Consider the following 16,852-nt stretch of genomic DNA (forward strand, 5'->3'; position numbering starts at 1 on the left):
ATATCTTAGCATTCCCCCCAAATTTCTGAAGTACCTATGGTTGCAAGCTGCTGTGTATAAATCAAAATAGACACGGGCCTTGTCATCACTGTTGTAGTATATTACTCAAATTAGATGTGAATGTGGAAGATCCGTGTTGTTAACAATCCATCTGCTGCAATCAAGCGGAAAGTGGGGCAAAGCAGCACTCAGTCTGATTTTAAGCTCCAGAGCAGAGTGCAGCAGTCAGGGGGCTCAGACTCTCACAGCCCTCTTTCAAGGTATTGTTCGCACTTGGGGAACTAATGCTGGAAGAGAGCCTGGCTGAGAGGTTTGTTGATTGGTGATACAGCGAAGGAAGCCTTGGGGGGATGCAGTCTCTCACTTCCTCCTTTTCTCCTTTCTTCCTTACTTGCACATTCTGTATAATTCCAGTAGGTTTGGATAAAACATACAGAGGTCCTTCACTTGCATGTAGTTTAGGTCTCAGAGACTCGGCTCGTGTGGGAAAGAGAGGGAAGGGAAACAATCAAAGAAGAAGAGATTTGTTAAAAGTGCCAGAAATGAGGCCAGAACATGAGAAAAGTGCACCCTCTACACATGCAAGGATGTGGCGAAACCTTTTGGAATGTTTATTACAAGATATGTTTTACATGTTGGTATGAGTTTTCTTGTTTGTTATTATTGCAATCTGAAAAAGAAGAGTGCTGGAAGCAGGTGAATTTAAAACAAACATTTAAATCCAGTGACTTGGGAATGTGCCTATTTGCTAAAGTTGCAGCACTCCTTTTCACATGTATTTTCCCCCTTTCAGATCCTCCCTCTTTTTATTGTGGATGCCACAAACTACTTTGGCCGCATTGTCAGTAAACAGAAAGATCCATATGCAGCTCTTGCCGATGAAGTGAATGCATATTATAAAAAAGCTAAGAATCTTGTCCCTGCTGACCCATTAGAGAAGCTAGCAATGTATGGATTACGTGAAGAAAACACTTTCCACAGGTAAAATGTTTTGCTTCTTCTGCAAACAAATTTTGGTATAATCTAGCCTAGCGGTTTTCTATGCCAGTAAAAGCTATTCAGACCTAGGCACAGAGATGTACAGCTAACAATATAATCTGTACAACATAATCTGTAAATGTTCACTATTTCTGGATGGATTGCTTTATACAGGCTTGCTTGGATCCCCCACTACTTTCTTTATGGGTGCCCATGGGATCATCTGGGAAGCACGTAGCCTCAATATAACTCCCATAAAAAATGTAAACACAAACCTTTAAAGATAGATTTGTGCTGGAATGGCTGGTACAGGGGGAAGAACTGTGTGATCTGAATTCACTGGTGTCATAGGCACTGTACAGTGGGTGCCTGTGAAGTCATGAAGTCTCATTAGCAGAACTCACCAACAATGTTGGTGCTACAAGGAAGGGAGAATTGCATTTTAACAGCAGAACTGAACTGCAGTTTTAGTCCTAGATTTCTTGAAATCTGGAAGGAAGTTTACGAGTATAGCATCACCTCTTAAAGATAAAACTTCTATACAAACACATAAGAATTCTGTTGGTTTAACTTACCTGATATGTTGGAATTTTTTTAATTCTCCTTTCTTCCATTCTGTTACAGGGTCCAGGTGCTTGAAATACCATCCAAGGGAGAGAACTCTGTATTTTATAGCGTTCATATCAAGTATATAGATGAAGGCAGATTTGGTGAAGTTCAAAATTATAAATTGCTTTACTTACCTGAACAATTCCAAGCTTTGCCCCCTCAAGCAGTGGAATTTATTGTTTGTCGAGTTAAACCCATTGATAATGAAGTGGAGTGGAATCCAAAAGTAAGTTTACTCCTTTTTCTTACCTTCATTTGTGTTACGGTACACAGAGAAGTCGGTGCCTAAACTTGTTTCAGTGATGGCCAGCTATTTTTTTGTTTCGTTTTTTTAAAACAACTTTTTGCAGGTCACTAGCTTGTATTAAGCAAAACATTTGATATCAGGATTTTTCTTTTTTGTTAGGTTACGAGATACATTAATCAGATGATCAGAGGGAAACCTCATGAAGCAAAAATAGTACTTGCTTTGGGAAACACAATTTGGGTGGATCCAGTGGTATGTAGCAAAACATTAAATATTTTATCTTAACTGCCTAATAAATTCCGAAGTGAACTTCTTTTAAGTTGGTACTGAGGAGTCTTCCTTCCTTCCTTCCTTCCTTCCTTCCCTCCTTCCTTCTTTTGAATATGAGATACTTTGAATGTGGTATGAGATACTTGGTTTTCTCAGGTTTGCCACATTATACCACTTTGATCAGCATGCCCCCGGCTTGGTGGTTGTATTATCAGGTGGTTTTGCTGGGATATTATAGATTTAAGGACCATGAAAAGAATTATTCACTGAGGTTTGGTTTAGAAGTCTCCAGGACTGCCATCTTAGTATTTTAACAATGGATAAACAGATTTTACAAATGGTTTGGAAAATCTTCCCAAACATTTGAGCTGCTAGTTTTTAGAGGAGGCATTATTGACACAGCACAGTGAGCAACTTTGATTTTAAGGAGCACTTAGCCACATCTGTATTAGCGATGAAAACATTAATAATTTCTCTGGTGGGAGATTTCTGTGTCCAAAAGCACAGAAATTTTGGCAGGATTTTTTTGCAATCCTTACGGATCATCACAGAGATATTGAAATAGAACTGGGTTTAGCTATGCTCTCTTTATTTAAAGGGTGCAGAAAGGATCTCCCTTGTAAGAATCTGATAAACCACCTCCTTGTGGCAGCACACATGCATCTGGGATTAGAAAGATGCAGTCAGATGTACCATTCACAAGTGGTGTGATAGGCTATGGTACTTGGTTTGACTGTGGTGATCAGTAAGGATTGCAAAAACTTCCTGCCAAAATTTCTGTGCTTTTGGACACAAAAATCTCCCACCAGAGACAGACCAATGTACCAATCTAAGCCATATCTAAGGGCTCTACTCTAGTTGATAGTTGCAGCAGAAGGAAGGAAGATAAGGTCAGTTTCATAGTCATAACTAGGAAGTTTGAGGGATGAAGGAGCTGCAAACTAGTGGTGTGAAAGCAAATACTACTTATTCACAATTAAATTTCAGGTTCGTGTCACCAGACTTCTAGATCTGAAAACGTCTATTAATGAATACAATATTCGTTCTGAGATCCTGTCTACTGGAATGGGAACTGACAACCCAGATCACATCAGTGAACTCCAGAAGTTATATAGAGATGCTGAAATGGTTCAAGAGGAAAAGGAATTACCTGCATTGTAAGGGAGTGACTTCAATTTCTTTTTTTAAATAATGAAACTTTAAATTTTCAGCTAAAGGAAGTGTGTGTACTAAAATTAGAAGGTAACAGTTCAATGACATATTGAGATCATAACAGAGGCTAAGGGATTGCATTAGCTGGCGTTCTGTTCTCCTTAGTTTTATACCACTTACATTTTAATAACATCTGTTTAGGTAGTTTTCAGGGGTGTTGCAGTATCATTCTCAAACTGGGGTTGATCTGTTTGAGCATTAATTACTTGGTTTGATATTGGTTTTACTGTATTTTACAGTTTATGATGTGAGTCACCTTAGGATGGCTATATAGTCCTTGAAATGCAATGTCTAACTAAGTTAGTAGGGCTTTTGCTCTTGGATACATATGGACAAACTACTCTCGCTATTCTGGTAACCTCTGTTGTTGAGCTTTCACCACATTTTCTCTGAGAGCTCTCCTTGTTTAATAGATTCAGTTCCAAAACTTGTCTTGGTGTGGAATGTCTTGAGTGTCCGGGGTGGGTGTAGCTAGTTTCTAGTGTGCTGGAGTCTCCAATTAGTTTCTAAGGCTGAAATTGACTAGAGAGAGAAGGAAGCTTCCCTCCTAGGTGAGTCCTTTCCCAAGTGTCTCTGTGGTGATTCCTTTTTAAACCAGAAATTTGGGGCGGGCTGCATTTGAGCAGGGAAAGGCTGTTTAACCCTTTCTTCTTGTGTCATTTTCTAACTCAGAATCAGTGTGCCCAAGCTTCTGTTGCACCCAAAGGTAAAAATCTTTGCACCAGAGGATTAAAAACAATGCAGGGAGTATAATTTTTGAGCAGGAAAATGACACAAGTAGAAAGTATTTCATTATTCTTCCTCATCACAGCCTTTCTCCACGCAGACATTCTGCCCCTAGCTGGAGGTTTAAAAAAGCAGGAAGAACTGCAGAACACGTTGAAGCCTAAATGTGCCTTATATTGGCTGGAGACCAACATCACTCGCTGTCTGGACTGCTGCCCATCCAATGAGTAAAATGTTCTTTTAAGCAAAGTGCACTGTAACATCTCACACACCCCTTTTAGGATACATCCTCTGAAGTATGGGGTGAGTGAGCAGGCCAAATCTCCTTCACAAAGCATCTTGGACCAGGCTACTCTCAATTCACAGGCCTCCAAAGAACAAGCTGTATCCAATGTGCAGAATGATGTGCAAGAGGGTGATGTTATTATAAATCAGAGTTTTTCTCAAGAAACTTTACAAAATCATCATGGTAAGTATGTTGCCTTGAAAGGACCTTTATGATTGATTGATTGATTGATTGATTGAACGTGTGTGTTATCTCCAGATAACGGAAGGTGGCATACACACACTGCCTTCCATGTCCAATTTATCCTCACAACAACTCTGTGAAGTAGCTTAGGCTGAGTGTTAGTGACTGGTCCAAAGTCACCCAGGTGGCTTCATGGCTGAGTGGGGATTACATTAAAAGAGTTGGCTTCGGAGCCAAAAATTAATATGCAATAGTTTAAAGGGTGCAAGGTTATAGGATGATATTAAAACAAATATGGAACAACAAATATAAACTGCTGTTATATTTGCAACAAAAAACAACAGTAAAGAAGATCGCACATAGGTGAAGGGAAGTAACAGGTTTAGGGGGAGGGAAGTGAGGGCATTAACTGAAAAATTGTTAGATATATATGGGACCTAAGAGATTAAGGATGAGGAACCAAAAGGAGGAGACAAATATTAAGGAATAGTAAAATAAGGGAATCTGAGAAGAATCATACAAATGAAAATATGAGACTCAAGGTTTTGTTATATACTGTTTTGTCTTGGATTTTAAGTCTTCTGTTGTAAAGATAGTACATAAAATGAATAAAGAAGTGTTACCCTGAACCCTAGCTTGCCAGGTCCAACACCCATCCCCCTGGATAACAAAAAGCGTCAACCAAAATTATCATTCCTGGGGGCAAAGCATCTGCTTCAGGCAATAGAGTTTTAGACTTTTCAGAAGCCCACTGTGAACCCCTCATAAAGCACTTTGAGGGTAAAACTGCTCACCCATGTAGCAGTCTTGATGCCACATCCACATTTACTGCAGTCTCCAGTGAGGTATCCACTACAGCAGCTGCTACAACTTACTAGGATTTGTTTCGGTGGATGTGGATGAGGTCCTTGTGATGATGTAGCCAGCAACATGCCTTCCCGTCCTCCTTGCCTTATTAAAGTTTGCCAATGAGATATGACCAAGTGGATCCAGGGTGCAGCCAATGCATCCTTGTGGGAGGAAGTGAAAGGGGCAGTGATCTGATGGGCTGCAAATTCCCCCCTTTTTCAGAAAAGTTGCAGCACAACAATTGCAAGTAGTCTTGGATAAAAGAAATAGTCTTGAACCCATTTCAGTCTGGATTCAGGCCTGGTTATGGGATTGATTCAGCCTTGGTCACCCTAATGGATGACCTTTATCAGGAGAAAGTTGGGAAATGTGGCCCTGTTACTCTTTCTTGATCACTTAGTGACTTTTGAAACCATTGACCCTGGAATCCTTCTGAACTGACTTAGTGCTAGGAACCTTCAGGTGGATGTAGGAATCAGACTTTTAGTGTTGTGGCACCTCCCCTTTGGAATGCCCCCGCTTTGAATATTAGACAGGTTGTCTTTTTGGCACCTACTGAAGATCTTCCTCTTTCAACAAGCCATTTAAGTTAATCTTTTCCAGGCTGTATCTGTATTAGAATTGCTTTTAAGGAGTTTTAAAGATTTTTTGTTTGTTCTATTACTTATTGTTTGTGCTCAGGATAGGCAGATATAAATTTAATAAATGGAATTCAACATCATACTAATATGATTGTTCTGTCAACGCACTCATTTATGCTTGCTAGGTGGAACCATCCCCCCCCCCGTGTGTTCTGGGTTGGGGGAGGGTACTACTGATCCTCCAAAGCCAATTTGGGGGTGGGCTAGTGGAACTCCCTGGCTTCCACTATCACAAATGTTAGCTGAATCTTGCTCCGTTGTAATAATAATGAATTGCACTTACCAGTTGCTTTTTTTTGTACAAAAAATAACCCAATGCAACTTGCCAAATGTGAAATCTTCCAGTTGCCCATATAGCTTTACTGAAGTCCTGTATTTACAGTATGTGCTGTGTAAAATTAATTTGTTCTGTCTTTCATTTAGACAAAATGACTGCAGCTAAGAAAGCAGATGAATGTCTACAGCCATCTCATGAATGGTATCAATTTTAATTGTCATTCCCAGTCCTAATGCCTTGAGTGGGTAGCAAGTAGTTTCTGAGCTCTGGGCACAGTACTGCACCTAAGATTTCAGATTAAAACTGCAGAGCAGAAGGAAAGGAGGACCCTTTTCTGCCTCCCCACTTCCAGCTACTCTCTGAATACTGGAGAAGAGACCCTTTATGAATATTAGGGAGGTGGGCAGGGGAAGATTAGACCATGTGGAAAATGAACATAATATTTTAGCTGCAGTTCATTCATTTTCAGTCTTGTATTGTTATAAAATAACGCACCTAGTCATTCCATTGTTGCACCCATAACCTAGCTTTAAGGTGCCATTTAGCTCCTAGCTTTCATATCTGTTTCTAACACTGTCTAGAAAGGAAAGCTTCTTCTTTCACTTAGCTCTCTCATCTGTTTCATTGCTTAATTTCTCTATTCTTCAACTTGTTCTGACAGTCTTTTTCTCTCCCATCTGCAGCTCTCATCTTCTTGTCTGTTTAATATATCAAAAGTCTTTTTTGTTATTCTGAATGCTTTTTCTTTTTGTCAGTTTGAATCTGCTTTCTCCCTCAGATCTCCTAGGCACTTTTAGGGTAATTAATGGAAGCAAGGAAGCCCAAATCAGGGCACCAGACCATCAGTGGCCTGAGACAACTGTCAGGGCCTTCTCTCCCCACCTTCCCTAGGGCTGTCTAAGGACATGGGCTCTGGGAGAAATCAGAAGCAAGGAAGTCCATTTCAGGGAGCAAGTGCTGGCAACTGGTCCTGGCAGGACGCCCTCAGTGCCCTAAGAGAACTGATGGATCAGCCCCACCTTCTCTGGGAGTCTTTTTTTTTCTGCATAATTTTTATTGTTTTTTAAATCATAACAAACAAACAAAAAATACAGCAATTTACACCTTGTTGTCACAGATTTCTTTCTATAAGACTTCCTTCAGCTTCCCCTCAAATCATCCATACCCTAATTTAACAAATTCACACAAATCCTGGCTTATATTGACATTATTTTCTCTTTCCTTCTTTTTCTCTTTAGACAATATTCCAACCTTTTCACAGAGCTTTTTTAAACCCAACTAGCGTTATCTGACCTTCACTTATATTTTCCAGATATTCCACGAATTTCCCCCAATCCTCAATGAACCTTTGGTCTTTTAAATATCTAATTTTCCCCGTCAATCTATCCATCTCCGCGTATTCTAGTAGTTTTGCTCTCCATTCCTCAAGCGTCGGTATGTTCTGTTGTTTCCAGTTTTGAGCCAATAGGACCCTTGCGGCCGTTGTTGCATATTGAAAGAATTTACTGTCATTGTTCTTTATATCACTTCCTGCTAGGCCTAACAGAAAAGCCTCCGGCTTTTTCCCAAAGTTGTATCTTAATATACTCTTCATTTCATTATATACACTTTCCCAAAAACCTTTGATCTTTCTGCAGTCCCACCACATGTGGAAGAAGGATCCCTCTTTTTCCCTGCATTTCCAGCATTTATTGCAAGTTTTATATATTTTTGCTAATTTTGCAGGTGTTATATACCAACGGTAAAACATCTTCATAAGGTTCTCTTTTAACGTTATGCAAGCTGTAAATTTAAGATTTTTTTTCCAGAGTTTCTCCCATTCTTCATAGTATATATTATGGCCGATGTCCCTTGCCCAATGAATCATCACCGACTTCACTTCCTCATCTATCAAGTTATACTCTAATAGCATATTATACGTTTTAGAAAGAATTTTATAATCGTTGTTTATTATTTCAGTCTGGAATTTAGATTCTTTATCCGCGTATCCTCTCTCTAAAATGTCTTGTCTAAACATTTCGTTTATTTGGAAATAGTGTAACCAATCATAAACTTTTTCTTTAACCTGGTCATATGGTTTCAGTTTCCATGACCCCCTACTTTTGTTAACAGTTGTTCATAAGTTATCCAATCACCTCTCATGTTTTCTTTTTTCACGCTCATAACTTCCAATGGGGATAGCCTGTGTGGTACTTTAGGTTCTAGTAAAAATCTATTCCTCTCCCAAACTTCCATTAGAGGGCCTTTAAAGATATGTGTTGCGAAACCCTTGTGTTTCCTCTTCCCCTGCCATAAGTACGCATGCCATCCTGCTCTGTTGTCGAACCCCTCCAGATCTAATAGTTCCTTATTTTCCAATTTTATCCACGTTTTCACCCAGCAAAGGCACGATGCCTCGTAATATAATTTCAGATCTGGCAGAGCAAATCCCCCTCTTTCTTTTGCTTCTGTTAACAATTTAAACTTAATCCTTGGTTTTTTGCCCTGCCAGACATATTTTGAGATTCCTCTTTGCCACTCTTTAAATATCTTAGTGCCCTTGATTATCGGTAAGTTCTGGAACAGAAATAACATTCTCAGGAGAACGTTCATCTTAATTAAAGCTATCCTACCCCAGAATGACAATCTCAGCTTCCCCCACCTCTCCAAGTCCTTTTTTATCTCTTTCCATACCTGCTCATAGTTAATCTTAAATAGGTCTATATTTTTCGGGGTTATCCATATTCCTAGATATTTCACCTTTTTGGCCACTTCTATTTCTGTTTGTTGTTGTAATTCCTCGATTGCCTTCGAATCTAAATTCTTCACCATTATTTTAGTCTTTCTTTTATTTAACTTGAAGCCAGCCACCTTACCAAATTGTTCCAGTTCTTCCAGTATCTCTTTTATTGAGTTCAGCGGATCTTCTGTTGTTATTACTAAATCGTCTGCGAACGCCTTAACTTTATATTCATTTTGACCAATTCTAATCCCTTTTATTTTCTTATTTTGTCTTATTGAGTTTAGAAGTACTTCCAGTACTATTATAAATAGCAACGGGGAGAGTGGGCAACCCTGTCTTGTACCCTTCGCTACCGTTATTTCTTCTGACACCACGTTGTTTATAATCAATTTGGCCTTTTGCTCCGTATAGATTGCCTTTATTCCATTGAAGAAGTTCATACCGACCTCCATATATTCTAACTGTTTTAGTAGAAAGTCCCAAACTATATTATCGAATGCTTTCTCTGCATCCACGAACATCATTATGGCTTGCTTATCATACCTGGCAGACAAGTATTCTATGGAATTTATTATACTTCTAATATTATCTTTCATTTGCCTGCCAGGCAGAAAGCCCGCCTGATCTCCATGGATATATTCTGACCATATGTTTTTAACTCTACTTGCCAGTATTCCTGCGCAGATTTTATAATCGACATTTAACAGCGAGATCGGCCTGTAGTTCTTAACTTGCGACAGATCTGAATCTTGTTTTGGGATTAAAGTAATGAAAGCATCCTTCCATGTATCTGGTATTTCTTTTTCTTTCAAAATATTATTCATTACTTCTCTCAGTGGTGCCAATACAATATTTTCCATTTCTTTATAGTAGCTTGCCGTGAAGCCATCTGGGCCCGGGGCTTTTCCTCTTTTTAATTCTTTAATTGCTGATTTTATTTCTTCTGTCTCTATTGGGATATTTAATTGCTCTTTTTTCTCTATTGGAATCTTCTGAACCTGCTTATCTTTCAAAAATCTTTCTATTTTTCTCTGGTTATATCTCTCTCTATTTTTATATAATTCTCTGTAATAATCCAGAAAAGCTTTCCTTATTTCCTTAGGGTTAGTTATTTCTTCTCCGTTCACTACAATTTTATTTATTGTGCTTTGTTCCTTTCTTTTCTTGGTTTGCCATGCCAGAAACTTCCCTGACTTGTTCGCAAACTCAAACGTTCTTTGTCTTAGTTTTTTTATGTTCAATTCTACTTCCCTATTTATTATTGTTGCATACTGGGCTTGCAGTACTTTAATATTTTCTTTTATTCTCTTATTATTAGGTTTTTTAACTAATTTCCCCTCCAAGTCCGTTATCTGTTTCAGAATGTCCTTTTCCCCTTTATCTCTTCCTTTATTTTTAATGGCATTCTGCTGAATAAAAAAGCCCCGCATCACTGCCTTGCCCGCATCCCATACCACCTTAGTTTTGGTGCCTTTATTCATATTATCCTTAAAGAATTCTTTCATCCTTTTCTGCGCTTTTTCGACTATATCTTGGTCATCTAAGAGATAATCCTTCAGTCTCCATCTAAAAGTACCTTCTTCCAGACCTTTCAGTTCCATCTTTATTGGGTTGTGGTCAGATATTATTTTGGCCTGAATCTCTACCCGTATAATTCTTGGTGTTAGTTCGTTCGAGACCCAGATCTGATCTATTCGGGACAGTGATTGGTTAGGCTCAGAGTGGTACGTAAATTGCTTTTCCAACGGAAGTCTAAGTCTCCAGGCATCTATTAGGTTACAGTTTTTAACCAATGAGAAAAAGGTTCTGGGCAACTTCCCTTCCTTACCCCCCCCATCTCTGAGTCTGTCCATTTCTAGTGAGACCACCCCATTCATATCCCCGAGTATACTCATTTTTTGATCTGCGTATTCAGCTAGTTTTTCTTCCAAGGTTTTATAAAACTCGCATTTATTATTGTTTGGAGCGTATAGTCCTACTATAATTAAGTTTTGTCCATGCCATTTAATTTGTACCGTCATTATCCTTCCGTTTTCATCTTTAAAGATTTGCTGGGCCTCAATTTGTTTTTTAACATAAATAACCACACCTCTTTTTTTGACTTTATCAGATGATATAAACTCATTTCCCAGTCTTTTATTTATCAGAATTCTTTTATGTCTTCTTGCTATATGGGTCTCCTGTAAGCAAATAATGTCTACACTTTCTTTTTTCAAGATTTGTTCAATTTTACACCTTTTTTTTCTCTCGTTTATCCCATTAATGTTCCAACTCCAAATCTTTAACGCCATGGTGATTAAACCTACCTAAGTTACTTCTTTTCTTATATATCAGCTAATTCTTCTTCCTCCTGTTCTTCTTCTTCTCCTCTTGACCCTTCTGCTACCTCCTCTATCTCTTCCTCAGCGCCCCCTACTGCCCCTCCTATTTTGTCTTCCTCCTTTTCTAGTCTCAGTTCTTTATATTTTCTTAAGAATTTGCTAGTTTCTTCTGGATTAACCTATGCCTCTTACTCCTGTACATGAATGAGATGCCCTCCGGGTACTCCCATTTAAACTCTATATTATTTTTCTTCAACGTCTGTACCAATGCTTTATACTGCTCTCTGCGTTTCAGAATTCTAATTGGTATGTCTTTGAAAATTATTATATAGTTCCCATTAATGCACAGTCTTTTTTCTCTATTTCTTTGCAAAATCATATTTCTCATTTCCTTTTCTTTAAATATAATCAGGCAATCTCCTACAAATTTTTTAGCTCTGGTTGTTTTTATTTTTAATCTGAATGCCGTTTGTACTGATTTTGCCATCTCTTCTATTGGTATTTCCATCCATTGGGCTAATTCTACAATCAGATTCTCTTTAATGTTTTCTCCTTGTCTTTCTGGTACAGCTTTAAGTCTTAAGTTAACCTCCCTTTGTCTTAGTTCATTCAAAGCAATTATGTCTTTCAAGTCTCCTTGCGCTTTGCTTAGTTCTAATAGCTCTACTTTGATCCTCTCTTCCTCACGTCTTACCTCCTTCAATTCTATTCTCGTCTTTTTCAACCCCTCTTCTGTTACCTGAGTTCTCCTAAATACTTCCTTTATTTGACCTTTTAATTCATTGACTGTTTCGTCCATCTTTTTATCCATTTTCCTTATCTTATTATCTACTTGTTCTAGTTTTACTTCTAAAATTTTTTCACTTTGTTTGATTTCCGCAAACATTCTTAGTATGTCTGCCTTGAAGTCTTGTTCTTGCTTCGACCCCTTTCTTTCAGAAGGTGTCCCCCCCTCCCCCCTCTTTGCTGTGTTCGACATTTTCACCAGATTACAATTACAAAATCCACGCACTTCACACTATCAAATATCCTGACAGGAAACACACACCCTAAATTTACACCGACCCCAAATAATACCACTATAACCAATATAATCCAATAATATTTTCAGTAGGTCAGCAGCCTTCTTGCACCTCTTCTTTTTTTTCCTCTTTTTTTCTTAATAATATTTATTGAACATTTTCAAATATAACAGAAAAATGAAAAAAAAGAAAAAAGAAAGAAGTTTTATATCCTTATTTTCATTAACATCCTTCCAGGACTTCCCCTCCCCACCCCCTCTTGTATTCCAATTCCTTCAAATAAATTCAACAAATTCTTACCCCAAATTTTAAACTTATTACAATTAACCCAATGTTAAAAATGTTTTTCCCTCCCCTAAAAATCGACCTCGCTCCCTTCCACGAGTTCCCCTTTTAAATATGCAGAACAAATTAAATTAAAAGAAAATAGAAAAAAGAATAAAGTATAATTTAACACCCTTTGGATTACAAATTTCCCTCCCCCCTTTTCCGATTGCGTTCCCCAATGTCCATCAATGCCTGTTGTCGTCCTGGAGATCCCACATCTAGGCCGAGATCCTTGCCAAGTCCACTTTGCCGTCTTTTTAATAGTCTTTGCCGTCTTTTAAATCATCTTTAGTTTCGAACGTCCAATCTTGGAAAGACTTTATCTCAAAAAGGACCATTTCTTCCATCCAGATCTCTATATTTAAGAGTAAAAACTCCAATTTTGTTTCTTTAGACCTTTCAAATCTGGATGTCCCAAATGTTCCCACTTCCAGCTTTATCCAATTCTTGTTGTTCATATTATTCTTATTATTCTCTCTCCTCACTTTTCTCCAATTTCTTTTCCTGCTCTCCTGCAAAAATGTTCCAATTCCAAAAGCTTCTAAATCCCCTACAGAGGCTTTGTTATTCAGGAACAAAACTTTACGTCAAGTCCCTTCCATTCTTCAATAGATAAGTCTATTGTCTCCTTTACTGTAGAGACCTCTGTAGACAAAATAGTGTTCCATTTCTGCAGTTTCCCAGGAGATAAAAAGTCCAATTCAAATTCCATACCAGCAATGCTTGTAATGTCCCACAGCCCCTCTAGAGGGATTATAATAACTCAGTTTCCTTCCAGATCACACCCAACAGTCAAAATAGCTTGTTATTCCTTGTTTTAAACAATTTATATCTAATTTGTAACAAATGTAACCGGCAAAGTCCTCGTAACAAAATTCTCTCTCTCTTTTTTTTTATTATTATTATTCTTCAGCTTTGACAGCTCCTTTGACAGCTGTCAAAGCCTCTATTTCTCCTCTCCCGGCACTCTCACGGTCCGCTCCCGGTTCCCGGGGGGGGGGTTGCATTTTAGCTCAGGTTCTACTTTTCTCCTCCAGCCCAGTCTTATAATTTTCCATCGTGAAATTAATAACTTTATCAAACTTAGGTAGCACTCGATCTTAGTTGTTGAATCCTTTGCTTTAACTCCTCTACGACAGGGGGGAGGCTGACTTCCTTTTTGCACCTCCCCCGCTCGGTCCAAATTTAAAATTTAAAATCTTTTCCCTTTTTAAGTCCAGTTTCCAATTACTCACGAGTTGTTCTTTTAATCCGAATTTTCAATAGAAGAAGTCAGCGCTCTCCGCCAAATGGCATGCGGCTTCGCTCGGCAGGGGAAGCGGAGGACTCATAGCACCACACCCTCCCCGGCACCCACTCCGTAGCCTTTAAAAAGGCTCCTTCGTGAGTCGGGGGGCGCAAATGGTGCCCGCCGAGTCACCATGCCCATGGGTTTCAGCGCCCATGGTTTTTGAGGGTCCCCGCGACGCCGACGCGGTAGAACCCAGCCCCTGCCGAGCAGGCTTCCTCCGGAGCTCGGAGGGAGTCCGCCATTCGGCGATGGCGCCAACCCGGAAGTCTTCTTGCACCTCTTCTTGCCTCTATTCAGGCTATTCCAGGTATTAGCTCAGTCTTCTTCCTCCTCCCAATCCAGAAAGAAGAAAAAGAAACTTATAGTAATCATAAAAGACGCTGGAGTCAAAGTAAAGTCTGTCTGTTAAATATTAGGTGTGATCCTGTTAGTTGAACATCATATGAGGGTGCAGGGGGATCACCATAGTCTCAGAAGTCACAAAAATAGATAAGGTCTATGAAGGGAGCAAGTGCTGGCAGCTGGTCCTGGATCAGCCCCACCTTCTCTTGGAGTCTTTAAGACCTTTGTATCCCGAGGTAGGGCAAGGAAACCTATGCCAGGGAGCAAGTACCACCAGCAGCTGAGAAGCCCATCAGTCAGCCAGAGAGGAATCCCCTGCACTATAGTTTATACCATTTCTTTGTTTTAGTATTTTTAAGTGGTAAACTGCATTGGGTCTTGGCAGGAAACAATTGCAATTAAAGCATGGAACTGTTTTCTGGAGTCCTCCTGCACACTCTAGGAAAGAGCACCCACTATGTGTGAACCAATTGCCCAGCCTGTATATATGATAAAAGTTTGGGATCTGTATGGTCTGTTACAGTTTTTTGTTTTGTGGGACAAGGGTATGTATGAAAAACCAGCTTCAGCCATATTTCCATTGCAGAGCATTGCCGTGAGGGGGGACCCTTAATGGAGCTCCATCACCCCACCCCCGCCAATATACATCTTCAAGCTCTTCTGTCTAATTTGCTATTTTTCCTCTTGTAATGTTGATATTCTTTTCCACATGGGGGTTGAGTCCAACCACAGCAGTTAACCAGATGCTCCCGAGAAGCTCACAAGAAGGGCCCAATGGAGAAAGCCAGCCTCAGCTTTCCCAGGCATCTGCTAATCGGAGGTAGGCTGCTTCTGAAGAGGATGTGCCTTTATTGGCTGTCACTTTTGGCATTATCAAACCTTTTTACTATATGTTGTAGAATCGAGCAGTAGCATTACATGGCTTGTTAACTGAATTACTCCCAGGATATTGGAAATTCCTATGTAGAATCCATTTTAACCACTGTTTTTCATTTTTTTAGCTTCTATCCATCAATAAAATGGTTTGAAAAGCAGGATGTTGTTGTTCTGAAGATAAAATTACAAAATATTACCAGCTACGACTGCAAGTTTTTCTCCCAGAGGATCATTTTCAGGTAGATAGGAAATATTTCACCAAAAAGGATAATAAAAAATGATTTGTTTCTGTTTTCAAACTAATATTTTAAAATACTGTCAGTGCTTCTGTAGAAGACAGATTTTATTTGGCTGATATGGAGCTGCAGAAAAATATCATCAAAGAAAAATCAGCTTGTGACCTTAAGAATGGCGAACCTGTCATTACCCTTGCAAAAGAGAAGGCTGAACCTTGGTGCAACTTGCTGAAGCACAAAGTAGGTTGGACATTCAAAAGTGGCTTATGCATCTTAAAATATTGGCATGGTAGACTGAAGTATTCTGAAATGTTCCTTCCAACAGAATCCCCACGTCTCCTTTGATTTTGATTACTTGGATTATTCTGAAGAAAGAAGTCCCTTTTCTGCTGGTAAGCCACTAATTGCATTTTGTGTATACATGCCTCTTCAGTCATAGAGGTTATCCAGGAGTGGGCTACTCTTTTCATTTGTTTCAGAGATAGGACTGCAAATTACTTCTTGCTTGGTCCCCCCTTCAGTGAGAGGAGTCTCTCTCTCTCTCTCTCTCTCTCTCTCTCTCACACACACACACACACACACACACACAGCTTCAAAGCAGCAGGATTTTCACAGAACTTGGATTCTTTCTCTTTCTTTGTCATGATAGCAAGTAGTTTAAACATTTCTGTCCCTGATACTTATGAGGGAAATGCCTGTTACAGATCTGTTGCATACTCTGTGGAGGGGAGAATCAGAGCTGGCTGCAAGGAGGAGCCCTCCTGGGCTAGCATCGCAGGCAGTCAAGCATCCTCCTTTTAGCTGGAGTGGTATAAACCAATGTCTGATGACTCTTGTTCTGGTGGACAGGAAATGTGGAAAGAGAGCCTGTGGTTCACAGGGACGTCTGGAGGGTGGATGTGTCTCTGTGCACTCTCTAGGGCAGGAGCTCACTGGGGTGCTGACACTGGGTTACACTAAATGCATAGTGAACAGCTACCATGTCTGGTTTATTGGTTTGTTTATTTGTTGTTGTTTTTTAAGAAACAAAGTGTTTGCTCTTTTTTCAATCCTTTTCATAAGCTACTAGAATGAAAGCATTAGAGATAATATCTCTTAGATAGATAGATAGATAGATTCTTTATTGTCATTACACAAGTGCAACATTGCACAGTGCAACGAAATTGGATGTTATCCCTTAAAAAAAAAAAACAACAAAAGCAAAACAGCAACAACAACCAAACAAACCACATTCCAGCCACACCCACACCCACACCCATCAAACTCCCAGGTCACACTATCGAGTTACAGCATTCAAAAAGGCCACAGCTCTTGGATAGAAACTATTTTTCAGTCTATTTGACCTTGACTTGATGTTTCTATATCTCCTGCCAGAAGGCAGTAGTGCAAACAGACTGTATCCCGGGTGAGATGCATCCTGCAGGATGTTGTTTGCTT

The 16,852-nt window shown here is 39.4% G+C and overlaps 1 protein-coding gene and 1 long non-coding RNA gene across 8 annotated transcripts in view; one reads left to right on the forward strand and one right to left on the reverse strand.

Moving 5' to 3' along the window:
* TDRD12 (tudor domain containing 12) overlaps positions 1-16,852 on the forward strand; it is a 75,234-nt gene that overhangs the window by 27,592 nt on the left and 30,790 nt on the right. For 5 of the 7 annotated variants that reach the window (XM_079988079.1, XM_079988082.1, XM_079988078.1 and 2 more), the window contains exons 23-32: positions 794-981; positions 1,603-1,813; positions 1,994-2,086; positions 3,092-3,261; positions 4,324-4,511; positions 6,425-6,479; positions 15,025-15,123; positions 15,305-15,418; positions 15,502-15,655; positions 15,741-15,807. In XM_079988079.1, coding sequence (XP_079844205.1) covers positions 794-981; positions 1,603-1,813; positions 1,994-2,086; positions 3,092-3,261; positions 4,324-4,511; positions 6,425-6,479; positions 15,025-15,123; positions 15,305-15,418; positions 15,502-15,655; positions 15,741-15,807 — 1,339 coding nt within the window. Of the gene's footprint in view, positions 1-793; positions 982-1,602; positions 1,814-1,993; positions 2,087-3,091; positions 3,262-4,323; positions 4,512-6,424; positions 6,531-15,024; positions 15,124-15,304; positions 15,419-15,501; positions 15,656-15,740; positions 15,808-16,852 lie in introns of all 7 variants that reach the window. The other 2 variants (XM_079988083.1, XM_079988084.1) reach the window with 2 other exon arrangements.
* On the reverse strand, positions 7,018-15,030 carry LOC307222662. Its single transcript, XR_013841827.1, has 2 exons — positions 14,504-15,030; positions 7,018-7,297 (listed from the first exon to the last, which is right to left on the reverse strand). It is a non-coding gene; the product is annotated as an uncharacterized lncRNA (long non-coding RNA).

Source organism: Podarcis cretensis (assembly GCF_951804945.1).
Source record: "Podarcis cretensis genome assembly, chromosome: 8".
Classification (NCBI taxonomy): Eukaryota; Metazoa; Chordata; class Lepidosauria; order Squamata; family Lacertidae; genus Podarcis; species Podarcis cretensis.